Source organism: Hypanus sabinus, chromosome 2 (assembly GCF_030144855.1).
Source record: "Hypanus sabinus isolate sHypSab1 chromosome 2, sHypSab1.hap1, whole genome shotgun sequence".
Lineage (NCBI taxonomy): Eukaryota > Metazoa > Chordata > Chondrichthyes > Myliobatiformes > Dasyatidae > Hypanus > Hypanus sabinus.
The window spans coordinates 40,740,940-40,762,688 of record NC_082707.1 but is presented as its reverse complement, the minus strand read 5'-3'; the positions used below and the strand labels follow the sequence as shown (position 1 = coordinate 40,762,688).

General features: G+C 40.1%; 1 protein-coding gene across 1 annotated transcript; it reads left to right on the top strand.

Moving 5' to 3' along the window:
* Positions 1-590: 590 nt before the first annotated feature.
* Positions 591-21,655, top strand: dnajc19 (DnaJ (Hsp40) homolog, subfamily C, member 19). The gene is made up of 6 exons (XM_059944826.1): positions 591-705; positions 1,453-1,504; positions 15,884-15,957; positions 20,349-20,425; positions 20,832-20,902; positions 21,484-21,655. Exons 1-6 carry the CDS (start codon positions 703-705, stop codon positions 21,552-21,554), a joined length of 348 nt encoding a protein of 115 aa, XP_059800809.1. The 5' UTR covers positions 591-702; the 3' UTR covers positions 21,555-21,655.
* Positions 21,656-21,749: the final 94 nt, after the last annotated feature.

Sequence of the window (21,749 nt, the reverse complement as noted above, 5' to 3'; positions counted from 1 at the left end):
TAGAAACTGGTCACTAAAAACACTTTTCATCTCTGCTGATGCTGATCTCTAGTCATCTTCGTGGAAAGTCTTTTTCCCACTAAAAACCGCAAAGATAATTGATATTATCATATACATTTGCCTGGAATATTTTGAAAATAAAAAGAACCATACAACAAAAATATTGCATACTTTAAATAATGCTTAAAAGGCACATTAGCAAATACCTATGAGTTTATTCGGGTTCATAAGTTTTCTCTTAACGGACAAAAACGATCTTATATTAAAATAATTTATTTTTACGCCTCACATTAAAACTAGTAAATTCATTACTAAGGAAGCAAACTCCAGTAAAGTAGAATGAGAAAAAAAAACTTTTATTTTGCGAACGTCGTTACCTTGAGATAGTACGTGTGATAAAATAGCCTGCATAAGCACCGTTTTTGAATGGGAGATAAGTCCTTACCCTGCTCCGTTCACCCCGGGTGCGAGCCCGACAGCTGATTGTCAAAGGTGAGAGGCGGGGCTGCCTCGGAGGAACGCACCAATCACGGGAGCGGAAGGCGAAGGAGGGCGGGAACTCCCACGGCCGTCACAAAATTTCACGACAGTAATCCACTGCACGGCAAAGTCTCGGGCGAACTTGAGGTGGGGGGGGGGCGTTGCTCGGAACAGTTGGGAGAGGATGTCACGGGCCTGTGTGTATTTTTACTAAAGTTAAAAATGGTAAGTGTAATACTTTAATGTTATCTTTCTTTTCTGTCATAGTGGAGTCGATTTCAAATGATTAGCTGTTGGGAAGTTTCCCGGGATAGTGTACCATTAGTTTGTCATGTTTGGAGGTGTTCACGCGTGTGCCAAGCTCACGCCGCCGACTCCAGTTGCAGATAGCGTGATCGGTGCCCCTGACATTACTTGAGATAATAAAGACTTTAGGATCCCGCTTTTACTCAAGTTTATGACATTATTACTTATTTCTTCCTTCAGTACCTCGCTGGTATAGTTAGGGTAATATCAAACTATTTCAGAAGCAATTTGGGAAGCCTGAATGCTTCTCAACATTACACTTGTATTAGTTAAATTTGAAGTTCAAGGTAAATCTGTAATCAAAGTCATAATTCGAATCAGGTTTATTATCACTGACGTCATGAAATTCGTAGTTTTGCGGCAGCAGCGCATAAAAACGATAAATTACAGTATGAATTTACTCAATACACGTGGACTGGAAGAGAGGATGAAGAGTCGATAATAGTTGATTTGGAGTTATAACTGGAAGAAGACCTGCTGTATTAGAGGAATTTGAAATGACGAAGGCAGACTGCTTTTGTGCAAAGCTTGTTTAAAGATAGCTCTTTAGGGCACATTTTAAAGAAATTACTGCTATGTAATGGCAGTGACTTGTTTCAAAAGTAAATAAATTCAAAGCCATGTGTTTTCTAAAGATGTGTAATATTACTGTAATTCTACTTCTAGGCTAGCACCATGGTAGCAGTTGGCCTGACAGTTGCAGCCGCAGCATTTGCAGGTTTGTGTGGAATACTGTTCTTTTCTGTTTTATTCCTGTGACTAATATGTTTACAGATGTGCTTATTATTTTATCCATACCAAAAAATGTGATTTACACTCAGTGGCGGCTCTGTTAGGTACACCTCCTTAATTCAAATGTCTAAATCAGCCAATCATTTGGCAGCAACTCAATGCATAAAAGCACGCAGAGATGATCAAGAGGTTCAGTTGTTGTTCAGGCCAAACATCAGAATGAGAAAGAATTGTGATCTAAATAACTTTGACTATGGAATGATTGTTGGTGTCAGATAGGGTGGTTTGAGTATCTCAGAAAATGCTGATCTCCTTGGATTTTATTGCACAACAGTTTCTAGAGTTTACAGAGAATAATGCAAAAAACAAAAATCTGGTGAGTAGCATTTCTGTGGGCAAAAGCAGCTTAGAGAGAGAGGTTAGAGGAGAATGGCCAGACTGAATCAAGCTGACAGGAGGGCAACAGTAACTCAAATAACCATGCTTTACAACAGTGGTTGGTATTGGATAGCCAACATGTCAAACCTCGAGGTGGATGGGCTATAGCAGCAGACGACCATGAACGCACACTTAGTGACCACCTTATTAGGTACAGGGGGTACCGATTAGTGGCCACTGTGCGTATTTCTCACATTTATACTTTATTTTTTTGAAAAGTACATGACATGCGTTAATATGTTAACGTTCGGCATGAAAAATCAGAGAATAAATTGTATTTCCTTATTTGGCTTAAAAAATTAAAAGTGCTCTCCAGTGTTTTACAGCTTACAGCTAGATCAAACAAGGAGAGGAGATCAAGGGATGATGATGGGGCAAAATGGCAGTCAACAGGATGAGTTGCAAAGGCAGACAAAATCGAAAAGGGTGAATACAGTACTGAAGATGTTATATTTGAATGCACGCAGTATACAGAATAAGGTAGATAAATGTACCACAGTTACAGATTGGCATGTATGTTATTGTAGGCATCACTGAATCATGGCTGAAAGATTATATGCTAGGAGCTAGGAGCTTAATGTCCAAGGATACACATGGTATGGCAAGGACAGGCAGGAAGGCAGAGGGGAGTTGCATTACTCTGTTGGTAAAAAATGAAATTAAATCATTAGAAAGAGGTGACATAGGGTCAGAAGGTGTTGAATCATTTAAGATAGAGTTCAGGAATTTTAAAGGTAAAATGACCCTATTGGTAGGTGTAAACAGACCTCCAAACAGTAGTAAGGATGTGGTCTGCAAATTACAATGAATTAGCAAATGCATGCCAAAAAGGCAAAGTTACAATAGTCATGGAAAACTTAAATATGCAAGTAGATTGGGAAAATCAGGTTGGTGCTGGATTCTAAGAAGGGGAATTTCTAGACTGCTTACAAGATAAATTCTTAGAACAGCTCATGGTTGAGCCCACTAAATTTGGTATTGTGCAGTGAACTTGAGTTGATTAAAGAGCTTTAAGGTAAAAGAACCCTTGGGGCATATGATAATAATATGATTGTATTCATCCTGAAATTTGAGAAGGAGAGCTAAAGTCATATGTATCAGTAGTGCAGTGGAGTAAAGGGAATTACAGAGGCATGAGAGAGGAGTTGGCCAGAGTTGCACACTGGCAGGGATGACAGCAGAGCAGCAATGGCTGGGATTTCTGGAAGCAATTCAGAAGGCACTGGATATATACATCCCAAAGAGGAAGAAGTATTCTAAAGGAAAGATGACACAACTGTGGCTAACAAGAGAAGTCAAAGCAATCATAAAAGCCTAAGAGAGGGCATATAATAGACCAAAAATTAGTGGGATGTTAGAGGGTTGGGAAGCTTTTTTTAAAAAAAACAGAAGGCAGCTAAGAAAGTCATTAAAAAAGGAAACACACATAAAATGCTGGAGGAACTCAGCAGGCCAGGCTGCATCTATGGAAAAGAGTACAGTTGATGTTTCGGGCGGAATCCCTTCAGCAGGACAGTACTCTTTTCCAAAAATGCCGCCCGGCCTGCAGAGTTCCTCCAGCATTTTGTGTGTGTTGCTCAGTTTTCTGGCATCTGTAAATTTTCTTTACCTTTTCAAATCACAAAAAAAAATATGAAAGCAACGTAGCCAATAATATTAAAGGGAATAGCAAAAGTTTCTTCGGATACATAAAGTGTAACGGAGAGGTGAAAGTAGAGATTGGACCACTGGAAAAAGACGCTGGAGAGGTGTAATGGGGGACAACAAAATGGTGGATGAACTGAACAAGTATTTTGTATCAGTTTTCACTGTGGAAAACAATAACAATATGGTGGAAATTCCAGCTGTCAAGGGTCATAAAGTGTGTGAAGTTATCATATTCGAGAGAAGGTTCTTGGAAAACTGAAAGGTCTGAAAGTAGATAAGTCACCTGGACCAGATTGTGTATACCACAGGGTTCTGAAAGAGGTAGCTGAAGAGATTGTGGAGGCATTAGTAATGATCTTTCAAGGATCACTAGATTCTGGAGTGGTTCAGGGAGACTGGAAAATTGCAAATGTCATTCCACTCTTCAAGAAGGGAGAGAGGCAGAAGAAAGGAAACTATAGGCCTGTATGTTTGACCTCAGTGGTTAGGAAGATGTTGGAGTCAATTATTAAGGATGAGGTCTCAGGGTACTTGGAGGCACATGATAAAATAGGCCATAGTCAGCATGGTTCCTTCAAGAGAAAATCTTGCCTGACAAATCTATAGGAATGCTTTGAAGAAATAACAAGCAGAATAGACAAAGGAAAATCAGCGGATGTTGTGCACTTGGATTTTCAAAAGGCCTTTGACAAGGTTACACACAAGGCTGCTTAACAATTTGTGAGCCCACGGTATTGCAGGAAAGATTCTATCAATGGATAAATCAGTAGTTGATTGGCAGGAGGTAAAGAGTGGGAATAAAGGGAGCTTTATTTTTCTGGCTGCCGGTGACTAGTGGTGATCCACTGGGGTTGGTGTTGGGATCAACTCTTTTTGTGTTATATGTCAACGATTTGGATGTTGGAATTGATGACTTTGTTGCAAGTTTGCAGGTGATAAGATGATGGGTGGAGGATAGTTAGTTTTGTGTAAGTAGAGGGGAATACAGTGTTAAGAAGTGTCTTGTCATGCACTTTGCTAGAAGAAATGAAAGGTAGACTGTTTTCTAAATGGAGAGAAAATTCTCTCCGAAGGAACTTGGGAGTCTCTGTGCAGGGTTCCCTAAAGGTTAATTTGCAGGTTGAGTCTGTGGTGAGGAAAGTAAATGCAAAGTTGGCACTCATTTCAAGAGGACTAGAATATAAGACAAGGATGTAATGTTGAGACTTTATAAAGCATTGGTTAGGTCTCACTTGGGGTATTGTGAGTAATTTTTGGCCCCTTAGATTGAGCAGCTTGTATGAAGAGCACTTGATGGCTCTGGGCCTGTATTCTCTAGAATTCAGAAGAATGAAGGATGACCTCCTTGAAACCTATCAAATTGTGAAAAGGCCTTGATAGAATGAATGTGGAGAGGATGTTTTCTGTGGTGGGAGAGTCTAAGACCAGAGGACACAGCTTCAGAATTCCTTTTAGAATGAAGGTGAGGAGGAATTTCTTTAGCCAGACAGTGATGAATCTGTGGAATTCATTGCCATGGACAGCAGTGGAGGTCAAGTCTTTATGTATATTTAAGGCAAAGGTTGATAGATTCTTGATTGGTCAGGGCATGAAGGGATTTGTGGGGAAGGCAGGAGATTGAGGCTGAGAGAAAAAGTGGATCAGCCATGATGAAATGGTGGAGCAGACTTGATGGACCAAATGCCTAATTCTGCTCCAATATCTTATGGTCTTGTGGTCAAACATAAGGTAATGAGGGCAATAAGAAAATTCCACAATAAAAACTACAGAGAGTAGTGGCACGAATCCCATGACAAGTTGAAAAGGACCAGCAGAAATGGAACACACCTGGAGTCTGGTTTACTATAAATTAAGATTATATTTATTACTACTACAAATTAATATCATTAAAACCAGATAATAGGATACAGGTTATAAACTATTATTTATATATATCTCTGTAAATGTGTGTGTGTGTGGATACAAAGATAATAGTCCTAGACGTAGATATCAGTCTTACAGTGACAGGTAAGTTTAAGCAGTTCAGTTCACTTTGTGTTGCATTGAGTTGAATTGATGGGGGGAGAGAGAGTTAATTGAGTTGTTGTTTAAGTTGGCAGCTTTAGTTGTTCTTGCTTCTGAAGTCTTTAGAGTCACTTTGTGTGAACCCCACACAGACACAGACGGACAGAGCCCCTTCTAGGGAACGGTCTACTAATGCACGGCATGGGTTCACCACCAGCAGACCCCCACAGGCAAGCTCTTACCCACACTGGTAATCATGGGTCAAAATTAATCGGTCTGTGGCTTCCACCCTCGTGGTGGTCATAAACTCCACCAGTGGTTTCTTGGGTAGCTTCCACACTTCTCCCATGTCATGTCTCCTCTGCCGTTATCAGACCAAAAGCCTCAACTTTTTATAGTCCTTTCAAAATTCCAGCCATCAGCTCAACAGTTCTGAGCTGTTACCATGGTGACTTCCCAGCTCGTGTCTCAGCTGGCGCCGTACTCTCTCTCTCTCTCTCTCTCTCAAGGTTACAATTAAAAGTGTTAATCAAACATTTGTCTTAGTGTATAGTATATATTTTACCTTTCTATGCATATAAAACACAAGAACGTATGTTTCAGCGCCAGGCTTGGGAAGTTCCCGAGTTTGATCCAGTGACAGACCACTTCCAAGCGCGCTCTCCTTCCATCCTGGTTGATATGAAGGATAAAAAACCCAAAACCCAATATTAAACCACTGTGTTGCTTAGTAATATTTGTAGCTTTCATCGGGGCAGGGCCTTTCTCACTTTATCCTTTAAAATTGTTCGATCGTTGACTGACTGTAGCCTAACACTTTTCCAATGACCGATGGCCTTTCACCTCTTTCCAATCGCTTTATTATTTCCACTTTATTTTCAATCGTGATCGTAATTATTTTCGCGAATAGAAACACTGCGGATTCAGAGCTCGGCCGCTGGGTCCTAATGTCCACCACACTGAGACAGGTTAAATCAGGTCTGGGGTTCCACTGGGTCCTAAGAGCCACTGTATTTAGACAGGTTGAATAAGGGACTTGAGCATCTGTGTTTTTTGGTATCCTCGAGGGGTCCCGGAACCAATCCGTCACGGATAAGGAAGGCCAACTGAAATCATAATGTGATAGAATATACACTTCAATTTGAGAGAAAGCAGATAAAGTCAGATGTCAACACACACAAAATGCTGGTGGAACACAGCAGGCCAGGCAGCATCTATAGGAGAAGCGCTGTCGACGTTTTGGGCCGAAACCCTTCGTCAGGACTAACCGAAAGGAAAGATAGTAAGAGATTTGAAAGTAGTGGGGGGAGGGGGAAATGCGAAATGATAGGAGAAGATAGGAGGTGGGATGAAGCTGAGAGCTGGAAAGGTGATTGGCGAAAGTGATACAGAGCTGGAGAAGGGAAAGGATCATGGGACGGGAGGCCTCAGGAAAAAGAAAGGAGGGGGCAGGTGTAGCACTTGTAGCACTTGCTTCCTCACCACCATTCAGGGCCCCAGACAGTCCTTCCAGGTGAGGCGACACTTCACCTGTGAGTCGGCTGGTGTGGTATACTGTGTCTGGTGCTCCCGGTGTGGCCTTTTATGAGACCGGACGCAGACTCGGAGACCGTTTCGCTCGGTCCGCCAGAAAAAGCAGGATCTCCCAGTGGCCACACATTTTAATTCCACATCCCACTCACATTCTGATATGTCTATCCATGGCCTCCTCTATTGTCAAAATGAATCCAAACTCCGGTTGGAGGAACAACACCTTGTATACCGGCTGGGTAGCTTCCAAACTGATGGCATGAACATTGACTTGTCTAACTTCCGTTAATGCCTCTCCTCCCCTTCTTACCCCATCCCTGACATATTTAGTTGTTTGTCTGTTCTCCATCTCCCTCTGGTGCTCCCCCCACCTTTCTCCTAAGGCCTCTCGTCCCATGATCATTTCCCTTCTCCAGCTCTGTATCACTTTCGCCAATCACCTTTCCAGCTCTTAGCTTCATCCCACCCCCTCTGGTCTTCTATCATTTTGCATTTCCCCTTCCCCCCCCCCCCCCCCCCACTACTTTCAAATCTCTTACTATCTTTCCTTTCGGTTAGTCCTGACGAAGGGTCTCAGCCCGAAACGTCGACAGCACTTCTCCTATAGATGCTGCCTGGCCTGCTGTGTTCCACCAGCATTTTGTGTGTGTTGTTGTTTGAATTTCCAGCATCTGCAGATTTCCTCGTGTTTGCTCTTTAAAGTCAGATGTATCACTTTTGCTGTGGAGTGAAGGGAATTATAGCAGAGTGGGAGAGAGGCTGGCCAAAGTGCAGTGGTGGTAGAAAGTTTGTGATTCCTGTAGAATTTTCTCTATTTCTGCATAAGTATGACCTAAAATGTGATCAGATCTTCACATGTCCTAAAACTAAAGAGAACCCAATTAAATAAATAACAGAAAAACATAATACTTTTTCATTTATTTATTGAGAATGATCCAATTTTACATATATTTGTTGGGAAAAGTATGTGAACTTCTGGGGTAATGCTTTCAGCAAAAGCTATTTGGAGTCAGGTGTTCCAATCACTGAGATGAGACTGGAGGAAATTCAGTACTGTTGCTACTTTCTCTACAAGTGGGCATCCTGCAAAGATCACACCAAGAGCATAATGGGCAATGCTGAAGGAGGTGGAAAGACCCAAAGGTAAAAGGGTAAAAGACCTGCTGAAATCTCTAGAACTTGCTGAAGTCTCTGTTCATGTACCTGCTATAAGAAAAACACTGAACAAGAATGGTGTTCATGGAAGGACGCCAAGGAGGAAACCACTGTTCTCCAAAAAAAAAACACATTGCTGCACATCTCAGGCTTACAAAAGAGTGCCTGGATGTTCTACAAAGCTTTTGGGACAATGTTGTGTGGACAGATGAGGCAAATTAAACTTTTGGACAAAAATGCATGTTGCTATGTTTGGAGGAAAAAGGGAACCAATACCAAATCCTCAACCCAATTGTGAAGCATGGTGGAAGTAGCATCATGGTTTGGGGCTAGTTTGCTACCTCAAGGCCTGGACAGCTTGCAATCTTTAAGGGAATTCAAATTGTATCAAGACATTTTTCAGGAGAATGTCAGGGTTGGAATATCTGTCACCCTAAGCTTAATAGAAGTGGGATAAAGCAACTAAACAATGATCTGAAAGAAGAGTAAATCAACAACAGAATAGTTTAAAAAGAAGAAAATTTGTGAATTTGAATGGCAGAGTCAAAGTCTTGACCTTAATCCTATAGAAATGTTGTGGAAGGACCTGAAGCAAGCAGTTCATGCAAAGAAGCCAACATCCCAGAGTTGAAGCAGTTTTGTAAGTAGGATTGGCCTAAAGTTCCTCCAAGCCGATGTGCAGGACTGATCAACAGTTACCGGAAATGTTTGGTTGAAGTTATTGCTTTCCAAGTGGTTGTCCAGTTACTGAAAGCAAAGGTTCACATACTTTCTCCAACTAATACATGTAATATTGGATCATTTTTCTCAAAAAAAATGAACAAGTATACAGTTTTTGTGTTATTTAATTGGGTTCTCTTTATCTAGTTTCAGAACTTGCGTGAATATCTGGTCACATTTTAGGTCATATTTATGCAGAACCAGAGAAAATTCTACAAGGTTCACATACTTCTTAGCACCACTGTAAATTGGAAGGGGATACTAGCAAAGATGACAGAACAGCAATGGCTGGAGTTTCTGAAGGCACAGGATAGATACGTTCTAATGATGAAGTATTCTAAAAGAGGATAATGCAACTGTAGCTGACAGGGAAGTCAAAGACAGTATAAAAGGAAAAGAGGGCATATAAAATAGCAAAAATTAGAGGATTAGAAGTTAAAGAATTGGGAAGCTTTTAAATACTAACAAGGCAACTAAAAAGCCATGAAGAGAGAAAAGATTAAATATGAAGATAAGCTAAGCAATAATATAAAAGAGGATTCCAAAAGTTTTTCAGATGAATAAGAGAGGCAAGAGTGGATATGGGACTGCTTGAAAATGATGCCAGAAACGTAGTAATGGGGTGGGGGAAGCAAAGAAATGGTGGATGAACTGAAGAAATGTTTTGTATCAGTCTTCCCTGTGGAAGACATAAGTAGTGTGTCAGGGGATAGAAATGAGTGTACTTGCTATTACCATGGAGAAGGTGCTTGGGAAGCTGAAAGGTCTGAAGTGGATAAGTCACCTAACCAGATGGATTACATCCCAGGATTCTGAAAGGGATAGCCGAATAGATTGTTGAGGCACTAATATTTCAAGAATCGCTAGATTTTGAAATGTTCCAGAGGTCTAAAACTGCAAATATCACTCCACTTTTTAAGAAAAGAGGAAGGCAGAAGAAAAAAAAATTATAAGCCAATTACCCTGACTGTAGTGGTTGGGAAGATGTTTGACTCCATTATTAAGGATGATGTTTCAGGGTACAGGGAGGCACATGATAAAATAGGCCAAAGTCAACATGGTTTCCTTAAGGGGAAATTTTGCCTGACATATCTTGAATTGCTTGTGGAAATATCAGGCAGGATAGACAAAGGAGAGTCAGTGGATGTTGTTTACTGGGATTTTTGAAGGCCTTTGACAAGGTGCAGTATATGAGGCTGCTTAACAAGTAGGAGCCCATGCTAACAATACCAGCGTGGATAGAAGATGGGCAGGAGGCTAAGAGTAGGAATAAGAGGGGCCTTTTATGTTTGGCTGCTAGTGGTGTTCTGCGGGGGTTGGTGTTGGGACTGCTTCATGTCATGTTATATATCAGTGATTTAGATGAGGGAATTGATGGCTTTGTGGCCAGGTTTACAGATGATATAAAGATAGGTGGAGGGGCAGATTCAGATTCAGTTTGTTGTCATTTATAAACCACAAATACAATACAGTTTAAAAAAATGAGACAATGTTCTCCGGAATGATATCACGAAAAAGCACAAAACAGACCACACAAGAAAAACTACAAACCCAACAGATAAAGCTAAAGCTACAAGACGTGCACAAAACCACATAGTTACATATAGTTATAGTTAACGTATAGTTTCAACAGTGCAGACAATACCATAATTGATAAAAGGCTAACTGACAAAGACCACATAATTATAACACTTAGTTTCAACAGGGCAAAGCAATGCCATAATCTTTATAAAGAGCAGTCCATGCACGGTTTAAAAGAAAGTCTCCTCCCGACAGCCCATCATCTCACACAGATGGTAGAAGGAAGAAAAACTCTTCTTGCCATGAACCTCCAGCGCCGCAGCTTGCCCATACAGCACTGTGGGAGCTCCGACCACAACCAACTTCGAGCCTCTGACCAGCCCTCGGACACCGAGCACCATTTCTGCCGAGCACTTCGACCCCGGCACCAGCCGCCAAGCAACAGGCAAAGCCGAGGATTTGGGGCCTTCCTCCCGGAGATTTCTCCGATCGCACAGTAGCAGCAGCAGCGAAACAGGCATTTCAAAAGTTCCACCAGATGTTCCTCCGTGCTTCACACGTCCATCTCCATCAAATCAGGATTGTACACGGCCTGTACTTACAGATAACAGATATTCATTCCTGGAGTGGCTGCTGCGCGCTGCGTCACACCGCCATCTTTGATAATGTTGAAGATGCAGGGAATCTGTGGTAGAACTTAGATTGGGAGAATGGGCAAAGAAGAGGTCGATGGAATATAGTGTGGGAAATTGTATGGGAATGCACTTTAGTAGAAAGAATAAAGGTGTAGATCATCTTAAGAACAGAGAAACTTCAAAAAGCAGAGGTGCATAGTGACTTGTGAAGGATTCCCTAAAGGTTAACTTGCAGGTCAAGTTGGTGTTCAGGAAGGCAAATGCAATGTTAATATTCATTTCGAGAGGATGAGAGTACAAGGGCAAGGAGTTAATGCTGAGGCTTTATAAAGCAATGGTCAGATTGCAGTTTTGGGCCCCTTACCCAAGAAAAGATATGCTAGCATTGTAGAGGGTCCAGATGAGGTTCATGAGAATGATTGCAGGAATGAAAGAGTTAACATACAGTGCCTTGAAAAGGCATTCAACCCCCACAACTATTTTTATATTTCACACTGCCTGATTTTCTAAATTTAAAATATATTGAAGTAGGATTTTTTTGAGCTAATCTACAAATCAAAAGAAAAATTCCAAAACCTGTGAACAATTTACTAAAAATTAAAAACAAACTTTGTGAGGCTGAGGAAAATTCATCTGCCCTGTAATTACTCTGCCAACTTTCCTCAAGAGCCATACTGTATATTACCTTACCAACTCACCCAATTTGCTGATGTAGAAAATTGGAGGATCACCTGAGCAAATATCCCCTCTCTTTGTAAGGTCCAAGAGTTTGGTAGGTTTTTAACAGACCAAACAGAATGAAGATAGAAGAGCATCAAAGGAAATCAGGGAAGTTATAATAGAGAAACATAAATCTTGGGGAGAGTACAAGACCATCTCAGCGGCGCTAAACATGTCTTGGAGCTCAGTGCAGTCCATTGAGGAAAACATGAAACAACAGCCACTGATTAGTATCCACTGCTGCTCCCAACTAACCTGGCACAGCTTGATCAACTTTGCAAGGAGGAATAGAAACATTTTGCTCCATCACATTGTGCAAAGCTAATAGAGACTTATCCAAAAAGGCTAACGGCTGTAATAACTATAAGAGGTGGTTCAGCTAAGTACTGAGCAAAGGGATTGAATAGTTTTGAACTGCTGACATTTCAGCTTCTGAATTTTTAGTTTTCCATGCTTTACAATTTTCTCTGTCTTGGGGCTCTGTGAAAATAAAAGCACAAAGATTTCCAAATAAAAATTCTCACTTAATTTGATTGAAATCCCTGGTGGTAATAATCATTTACGTGAACAGGGTTGAGGAACATTTAATGGCTCTGTGCCTGTACTCAGTGGGGTTTAGAAGAATGAGGTGGGATCTCATTGAAATCTATCAAATACTGAACAGATAGAGTGGATGTGGAGAGGATGTTTACTATTATGGGGAAGTCCTAAGACCAGAGGGCACAGCCTCAGAATAGAGGGATATCCATTTAGAAAGGAGATGCGGAGTTTCTTTAGCCAGAGAGTAGTGAATCTGTGGAATTCTTCACCACAGACAGCTGTGGAGGCCAAGTTATTGGGAATAATTATAAAACAGATAGATTCTTGATCAGTCAGGACATCAAAGGTTGTTGAAGAAAGCAGGGGAATAGGGTTGAGAGGGATAATAAATCAGCCATGATGGAATGGCAGTGCAGACTAGATGGGCCACGTGGCCTAATTCTGCTCTTGTGTCTTACAGTCTTACGGAAAGAAGAGGTATTTACTTGACCAAAAAGTCTAGGACAACTTTTAAAGCAGATTAACTATGCAGGACAGCATGAAAAGAAACTTGTTCACTCAATGGACAGTTAACATGGAAACATACAGCTAGAAGCATCAAATGATAAGGGAACAATGGTGGAAAATGGTACTGAGGTAATCAGCCATGACCATGATGAACGCTGGGGTGTGTTTGAAGAGCTGAATGGGTTTCACTTGGCTCCTGCTTTTTTATCAGTCCCATTTGCCCACATTTCTTCCTATTCTCTCCCATTCATTAACTCTCCCTGATTCTCCTGTCACCCACCTACTCTCAAGCAATCTTCAGGGCTAACTAACCCATCTTGATTGTCTGGTTTTGTCAGTGTGAGCTTTAATCCTTGCACCCCAGTAAAAACAATCTGTAGAGTACAGTGCAGCAACAAGGTTCATCGTGCAATCAATTCATCTTCTTCCTCTCTTTTAAATGGTATTGTAAGGTCAAGCCTGGAGGCAAAAAGCACAACTGCAGTGAGCACCCCTTACCATGACAACATTCTGACATAGAGTGACATGGCTTAGACTCTGATGCCTCCTCTTATCTTAGTCATTGATTTTCTACACTACCACTGAAATTTTTCTGGCCCCAGATTCCTCCTTATGATTATTCCTTCCCCTCCTGCATGCATTGAATTAAGTTTTAAAGCTACATTGCCAAAATCTGGAGCTTTTTGAAGTTGGGTTGGTATATCTGAAGCAAAACTTCTCGTGGCTATGCTCTGCTGGCTGGATGCAGCTCCACAAGTCGCAATCACTAGCAGTATCATATCCAATAAAAAATTACCACTGGTTTAGCAGTGAGCAGTGTATAATCAAGCTACTTGATAAAGGACTATGCAGACATTCACAATAAATTAAGGGAATTTGCAAAAAATGCTGGTATTTGAAGAGTGCTAAATTCTGAGGTTCATGGAGTGAGGTTTTAGGCATTGAGGGCAAACCCAGAGAAGAATTTGAATAGAAGATGAGTATTTTAAATGGCATTGTTTCGGTTATAAAAGTAAATGATTTTACATTGAACCATTCAATGGTATTGATATTCAAATATGGTTTTTCCAGAAGCCCTGTGTGGCTTCTTCTGGACATCCCCATCATTCTCATACAATTGAGACCAGATAACATCCTAGGATGTGGTACTGAATATCAGCTTGCCATGCCAAAACAAGCCACATTTTTAACCAGGCTACACTGGGGGTAATTTCAAAGATGTGAGGGGCAAGTTTTTTAGTGTTGGATGCCTGGAATGCACTGCCTGGGGTGGTGGTAAAGAAAGAAACATTAGAGACTCTTAAGAGCCGTTTAGATAGGTATATGGGGAAAATGTAAGGATGTGGACATTGTGTGTAGGCAGAAGAGATTAGTTTAATTAGCCTTTAATCGGTTCAGCACAAAATTGTGGGCCAAATGGCTAGGTCCTGTGCTGTACTGTTCTATGATCTATATACCACTGGCCTCAGCCAGCCAATGTGGAAAATTACCCAGGTACCCCCTTTTCACAGAAAGTAAGACAAATTTAATCAATCTGATCTCAATCTAGAATATTGATGGAACATGGACCAAAAGAGTTTAGTCGCAGATGTAAGAGCAAAATTGATTCCTTGTTATCAAGGTGGTATTTGGTCAAATGCTACAGGCAGAAGTTCGAGTAAAACTAAATTGGGGCATCCCGTAGTAAACAATTTAGTGTCTGTTGTTACACCAAGCAAAAAGATGTGATCACACACAAAATGCTGGTGGAACGCAGCAGGCCATTCAGCATCTATAGGGAGAAGCACTGTTGACGTATCGGCCCAAGACCCTTCGTCAGGAATAACTGAAAGGAAAGATAGTAAGAGATTTGAAAGTAGGAGGGGGAGGGGAAATGCGAAATGATAGAAGACCGGATGGGGTGGGGTGAAGCTGAGAGCCGGAAAGGTGATCGGCAAAAGGGATACAGAGCTGAAGAAGGGAAAGTTGTTCCTGATAGGTGTCAGTCATTCCAATCCAAAAGCATCATTGCTGTAACACTTTGGGTTAGAGAAAGTTGACTATTTTCAGCTACTACACTCACCTGTCAAGGTCAGAACTGAGGATGATTATTCAACTGTTCAATATTCAGTTCCAAAGGAGACTTACAAGGATATTGCCAGAATTACAAATTTATAAGTCAGTGTTGTTTCCCTTTAACAGGAGATTGGAAAGAGGTTTAGGGTGGACAATATTATAAGAGAACTAGACAGTGATTAAAGAAGCAACTATTTCCCTTTAGAGAGGGAACAATATATTTTTAAAATTAATAGAAAGATGAGAAGGGACAAGGAATTATCCTTTTCAGTCAAAGGGTAGAGGAGTGCAGAACTTCCAGTCAAAAAGATGGTAGAGGCAGATACCAGAAGCAGGAAGATGGGAATAGGTTAGTTACATCTTTTCTATGAGCTGAATGGCCATCTATATCATTAATTTATTTATTGAGATACAGCGTGTAATACATCCTTCTGGCTCTTCAAGTTGTGTTGCCCAGAGATCCCCCGATTTAATCCTAGCCTAATGACGGGACAGTTTGCAGTGATCAGTTAGCCTACCAACCAGTACGTTTTTGTACTGTGGGAGGAAACAGGAGCATCCAGAGGAAATCCACGCCATCGGTGGAGAGAATGTACTACCTAAAGGCAACAGCTGGAGTCGAACCCGGGTTGCTGGTACTGTAAAGTGTTTTGCTGGCCATACCATTTATCAAATAATTTAATAAAAGAAAATTCTTAGTGATTTACAGTGTCATTAAAATATCAATTCACAATTCAACTTTTTTCAGTCTTGCTGTTGATTTTTTTTTGTCATTCAACAGTTCTGGAAGGAATATCAATTTTCTTTCTCAAGAAAACAATCTAAGTTTGTATTCTTTTCCATTAAGTCATTCAATTTTTATGCAGGCTGGGATTTTTGTTTTTCCTTTTCAGGACGGTATGTTGTGCACGCTATGAAGCATGTAGAACCTGCTTTGAAAAAAACCATTCAGAATCTACCAAAATCGGTTAGTTTTTATACTGCTTGGTTTATTAAGGACTTTGTACATGGTATAAAATGTCTTCACACCAATAAATCTTAAACTCTGCCTGGATGTATATTCATCTGCCAACAACTAATGTAAATCTTTCCAATACTATTTACCTGCTCTAATCTATTCCCCTCTCCCCCCAAACACCTTGCTGTATTAGGTTTGTTAAACATTGAAACACCTACAGCACAATACAGGCTCTTCAGCTCGCAAAGTTGTGCCAAACATATTCCTACCTTAGAAATTACTATACTTACCCATAGCCCTCTATTATTCTAAGCATCATGTACCTATCTAAAAGTCTCTTAAAAGACCCTATCGTATCTGCCTTCACCACTGTTGCCGGCAGCCCATTCCACGCTCTCACCACTCTCTGCGTTTTTAAAAAAAAACACCTACCCCTGACATCTCCTCTGTACCTACTCCCCAGCATCTTAAACCTGTGTCCACTTGTGGCAACCATTTCAGCACTGGGCAAAAGCCTCTGACTATCCACACAATCAATGCCTCTCATCGTCTTGTACACCTCTATCAGGTCACTTCTCATCCTCCGTTCTCCAAGGAGAAAAGCCCAAGGTCGCTCAACCTGTTTTCATAAGGCATGCGCCCTAATCCAGGCAACATCCTTGTAAATCTCCTCTGCACGCTCTCCATGTTTTCCACATTCTTCCTGTTGTGGGGCAACCACAACTGAGCACAGTACTCCAAGTGGGGTCTGACCAGGGTCATTATTCTCATAAGTGTGCGGCTCTTAAACTCAATCCCACGATTGATGAAAAGGACGTATTAATTGTCTTCACCAAACTTGCAAACAAGGAAAATGCTGCTGTTCTGTAAACAATTACCGTGCAGAGTTAAAACACCTTGTTAAGAGTTTTCTTGGGACCATGATGTGCTGAAGGTAAATAAGCCATTATTTTCCCATCACTAACCCTCTTGAATTCGTTACAGTACTTGATCCAACCGTATTGTACCCTAATTATGTTTCTTTGTAGTTCCCAAGATCCACAAGCAAGATTTACTAAGACAGTCTAGTCATTACAATCAGAGCTCCTTATCCGTGGGTTCCACATGCACGGATTCAACCAACCGTGAATCAGAAAAACACGGAAGTTCTCTTTCCAGCACTTGTTGTTTGAGCATGTACAGACTTTTTTTCTTGTCATTATTTCCTAAACAATACAGTATATCTATTTACATTGTATTAGGTATTATAAGTAATCTAGAGATGATTTAAAGTATATGGGAGGATGTACATAGGTTACCGCGGATTGGAAATTGAAAAAACCCAGAAGTTCTCTAAGTGGGAACAGGTACATCTGGTATTATTTAGTGTTAGTTAGTCAAACATTTGTCTTAGTATATAGTATATATTTTACCATTCTATGCATATAAAACACTTAAACTTATGTATTTCAATAATTAAACCACTTAGTAATAATTGCTTAGTGCTTAGTCATAATTGTAGCTTTCATCGGGGCAGGGCCTTCACATGCTCCATTATTCTCACCTTATCCTTTAAAATTGTTCCGATCTTTGACCAACTGTAGCCTGATGCTTTTCCAATGACCAATGGTGTTTCATCTCTTTCCAGTTGCTTTATTATTTCCACTTTATTTTCAATTGTGATCACTTTCTGTCAACGGAACAGAAACAGCAGCAGCCACAGATGGCAGGTCCCGAGTTCTGCCGGGTCCTAAAGTCCACTGCACTGAGACAGGTTAAATAAGGGACTTGAGCATCTGTGTTTTTGGTATCCGCGGGGAGTCCTGGAACCAATCTCCCACAGATAAGGAAGGCCGTCTGTACTGCCTGTTTAAAACCCGCTAAGTGAGGGAAACAAATGGTTAAACTTGATATCCATTAACCTTTCTCCAATCAACATTGCTCCCCAAATGCTTACCATCTTAATAGAAAAATAGTTGACTAAACTATTCCATTGCATGATGCCTTTAAAGCACAGCAAGATATATGCTCCAGCAGATTTTAATCTTTTTGATACACTTGAGTTTGAATAATTGTTGTTTAAAAAGTTGGCTGAAGAAGAAGAAAAAAAAACTTGCATTGTTCTGGGGGGTAAAGCAGAACCGTGAGATTCAGTGTTCTGATCTCATTGAACACTGGCTTCGTAAAAATGTGGTATAAATTTGGTATGAATGGGCATATTTTCACCATTGGCACTCAATTTTTATTATACCTTTTATCATTCACTTCATGATCTGATGCCCCTCTCTTTCTACCAGCACCTTCCTTAACCTGGCTGAACACATCCTTGCATTAAACTCTTCATTTTCAATTTGGAGGGAAATATATATGACCAAGACTGTTGCTATGGATAGATGTGTAGATCCAAACTACCATTCACACCTTACCTTCTTATTCTGGCTTCTTCCTCGTTCCTTTCTGTCTAGGAAAGGGCCTCAGTCCAAAATGTAGACTTAATACTCTGAATAGATGCTGCTTTACCTTCTAAATTCCTCCAGCATTTTGTGTGTTACTTTGGATTTCTAGCATCTGCAGAGTCTTATGTATATGATTCCTTTCCCACTCCTACTGGTTAACCAAGGTTCTGTTTCCTTTTGATCATCTTTTTTATTTATTTCTGCCCATTCAGCTGGACTGCCCCCTTGGTCTATTCTTATCCTCTCACCTGGTTCTACTTATCTCCTTCCAACCTCTGTCCTGCACCTGCTCAGAATTTTCCTCAGCTGTTTCCATCTATCAGCCAACAGCACCAGCCTCCCTAAACTTTGCCCCCCCCCACTTTAATAATTCTGCCTATTGCATACTAGCCCTTGTCTCATCCTTTCCTCTCACTTCTATATTCTTGCTTTCTACTGTCCTTTTGCAGGGTCTTGTCCTAAAATGTTAATGACTATGCTTAGATGAACTTATGTAAATGACAGTAAACTCAACTCTGACTGTCCTGTTAACTCCACATATGCTGCTTGGTCCACTGAATTATTCCAGCAGCCCCTTTTCTGCTGTAGATTTCAGCATCTGTAGTCTTTACTCCATGGGGTAAATGTGTTTTCCACTTCCTGAATCTTCTTTCATAGATTGCAATGTATCCCTTTGGCATCCAACTATGTTTTGAACTATGTTTTTTTCCTATTTCTGAGCCCTATAACGCTTCCATTGCCTTTTCCCATTTTTACAGTCTTCGTTAGATCCTTTCTATGTTGCCCTTCAAACCCATGCCTTGCTCTTCCCAACTGCAGTTTATCTTCCACCATAGCTTAAATAATTGCAATCCCATTTGTTTAATTTCCTTCACGTCTGGTGTCACATCCTCTCATTCCATCCAGAAAAAGGTTAGGATTCACCTCATTTTCCCCTTCCACCTCATTGTTTTCCACATTCAAGTGGATCATCCTATGATTTGACACTCAGAAGTGATGCCACTACTAGATACTTTCCAATTGCATCTTTATTTTCAAAGAAATGGCTGCCTTTCAGATGTTTAAGATTACTTCATCTCCTCCAGTACCCTCTCCCTTTTCACACCTTCTGATGCAATTCCAATACTTTAATCATTCTTGCTGTCCAAGGACACAAATACTTTGTATATGAAACTGCAATTTGCTTGCACTGCTTTCAGTTTAATGAATTGCATTCTCCTCTGAAATAATTGGGTCATGGCTTTGCAAAACCTCTCTTCAAAAAGGTAACCTTAACTTACATTTGTCTGAAATTATTTATTCTGCTTCGACTCTCATATGGTTCTAACAAAGTTCAATGTAAGTTAAAGAACTAGCAACTTACCTTCCTGCTTGGCATATTCTACTCTTGTAGACTTAACTGAATGCAGTAATTTCAGAAAATCACTCATTCTAACCTTACATTTAGTATTCAGGTTTTTCCCCTTCCTCTTAAGGTAACCTCTGATTTCTTTTGTTTATTTGCAATACTTCCAAATATCTGGTTTGTTTTCACTGGTCCTTAACACTTCCTTTCACCATCACTTGTATCATTTAATTTCTCCTAGCTTCACCATGCAACAGGTATTTTTCTTTCTGTACCTCCTAGAGCACTATGAACACAGTACAGCAGCCATTCAAAGGAAATAATTATGTGCATCTTGTCAGGGAAAACAGGACGGCAAATGATCCAACCCTTTATAGTATTGGTCACACTTTTTTAAAATCAAGAATTATTGGGACTAGACATGTCAAGCAATGTTGACTTCCTTTAGTTTAAAGGCATTTTGCTGTTTACGATCATGACATCCAGAACCTACTGATAATTCTCCAGGTATACGCTTGAATTTCTACTCATTTTCAAATTTATAATAAAGTATTCACTTTACTAAATATGTACAACAATGTTAACTTTTCAGAGCAGTAATTTAAAAACTTTGATTTCAGGCTTTCAGTGGTTACTACAGGGGAGGATTCGAAGCCAAAATGACAAAGAGAGAGGCAACTCTTATTCTGGGAGTGAGGTGAGACAACATTTCAGCAATAAAATGCCCTTATAGGCATTGATGTTATGTTCAAATGTGTATTTATAAAATTATATTTTGAGATTTTTGTGGTCATGATTAATATGTTGCTGAACAGTCATTTCTCAGGATATTGTTCTCCAGGGCACAAACCTGCCTGCCAAATAATACTTACTTAGTATTTTTGAAGATCAGGTTGCAAATTTGGATCTCCATTCTTGGAATGTGTTCTCATATACACTTTTTTCCAATTGGAACACTTGCATAATAGAAACATATAGATATGTCTTATTGATACATTTTTTAAGCACAACTGACAAGATAGAAAAATTGCTATAGTTCTTATAAGTTGTTTAATTTCATTTTTAGGTTGTTTAAAAATTAAAAGTACCTTATCTATTAAAAGCCCCACAGCTAACAAGGTTAAAATCCGGGAGGCACATAGGAGGATCATGGTACTCAATCACCCAGATAAAGGTGAGATTATCTATTAAAAGCAAACCAAGCTCTTAAATTTTATTTGTATTTTAAACATTCTGCTTCAAGTATGGATTAATAAGCGGATGAACTTAGGGCATGGATCAGCATAGTTTTGGTCACCTGCCTACAGGAAAGATGTAAGGAAGGTTGAAAGAGTGAAGAGAAAATTTACAAGGATGTTGCTACGATTTGAGGATCCAAGTTATGGGGAAAGGTTGAATAGATTAGGACTTTATTCCCAAGAATGTAGAAGACTGAGAGATTTGATAGAGGTATAGGTAGCTTAAATGCAAACGGACTTTTTCCACTGAGATTGAATGAGACTAGAACTAGATTTTGTGGGTTAAAGGTGAAATGTTTAAGGGGTACATGAGTGTGGAATGAACTTTCAGCGCAAGTGGATGCAGGGTTGATTTCAACATTTTAAAGAAATTAAATAAACGGACGAGAGGACTATAGGGCTATGGTCCAGGTTCAGGTCAATAGGTCTAAGCAGATGAATGATACAGTAGACTAGAAAGGCCTGTTTCTGTACTGTAGTGTTCTGTGACTAATTCTTAAATGCATTTATTTGGCAGGTGGATCTCCTTATCTTGCATCCAAAATCAATGAAGCTAAAGATTTACTGGATTCTCAGAACAAAAAGTGATCTTGTCTGAAAGTAGTAAACTATGATACTTTTTCAAAAACAATTATTGCGGTTTATTAAACCTCATGTAATCATTCAATAAATCAGATTCTCAAAGTTAATTGTATTTAAGATCAAAACCTGACCTAATGCAAGGCTTTTGATTACATGCAACTTCTTGCATTTCATATTTAAAAATAGTGATATATGCCAGAA

Excerpts from the sequence above, each read along its gene's own strand:
- dnajc19 (XM_059944826.1), top strand. Across the intron at positions 1,505-15,883 it reads TGCAGCCGCAGCATTTGCAG|GACGGTATGTTGTGCACGCT; the intron begins GTTTGTGTGGAA and ends TTTCCTTTTCAG. Across the intron at positions 20,426-20,831 it reads ACTCTTATTCTGGGAGTGAG|CCCCACAGCTAACAAGGTTA; the intron begins GTGAGACAACAT and ends ATCTATTAAAAG.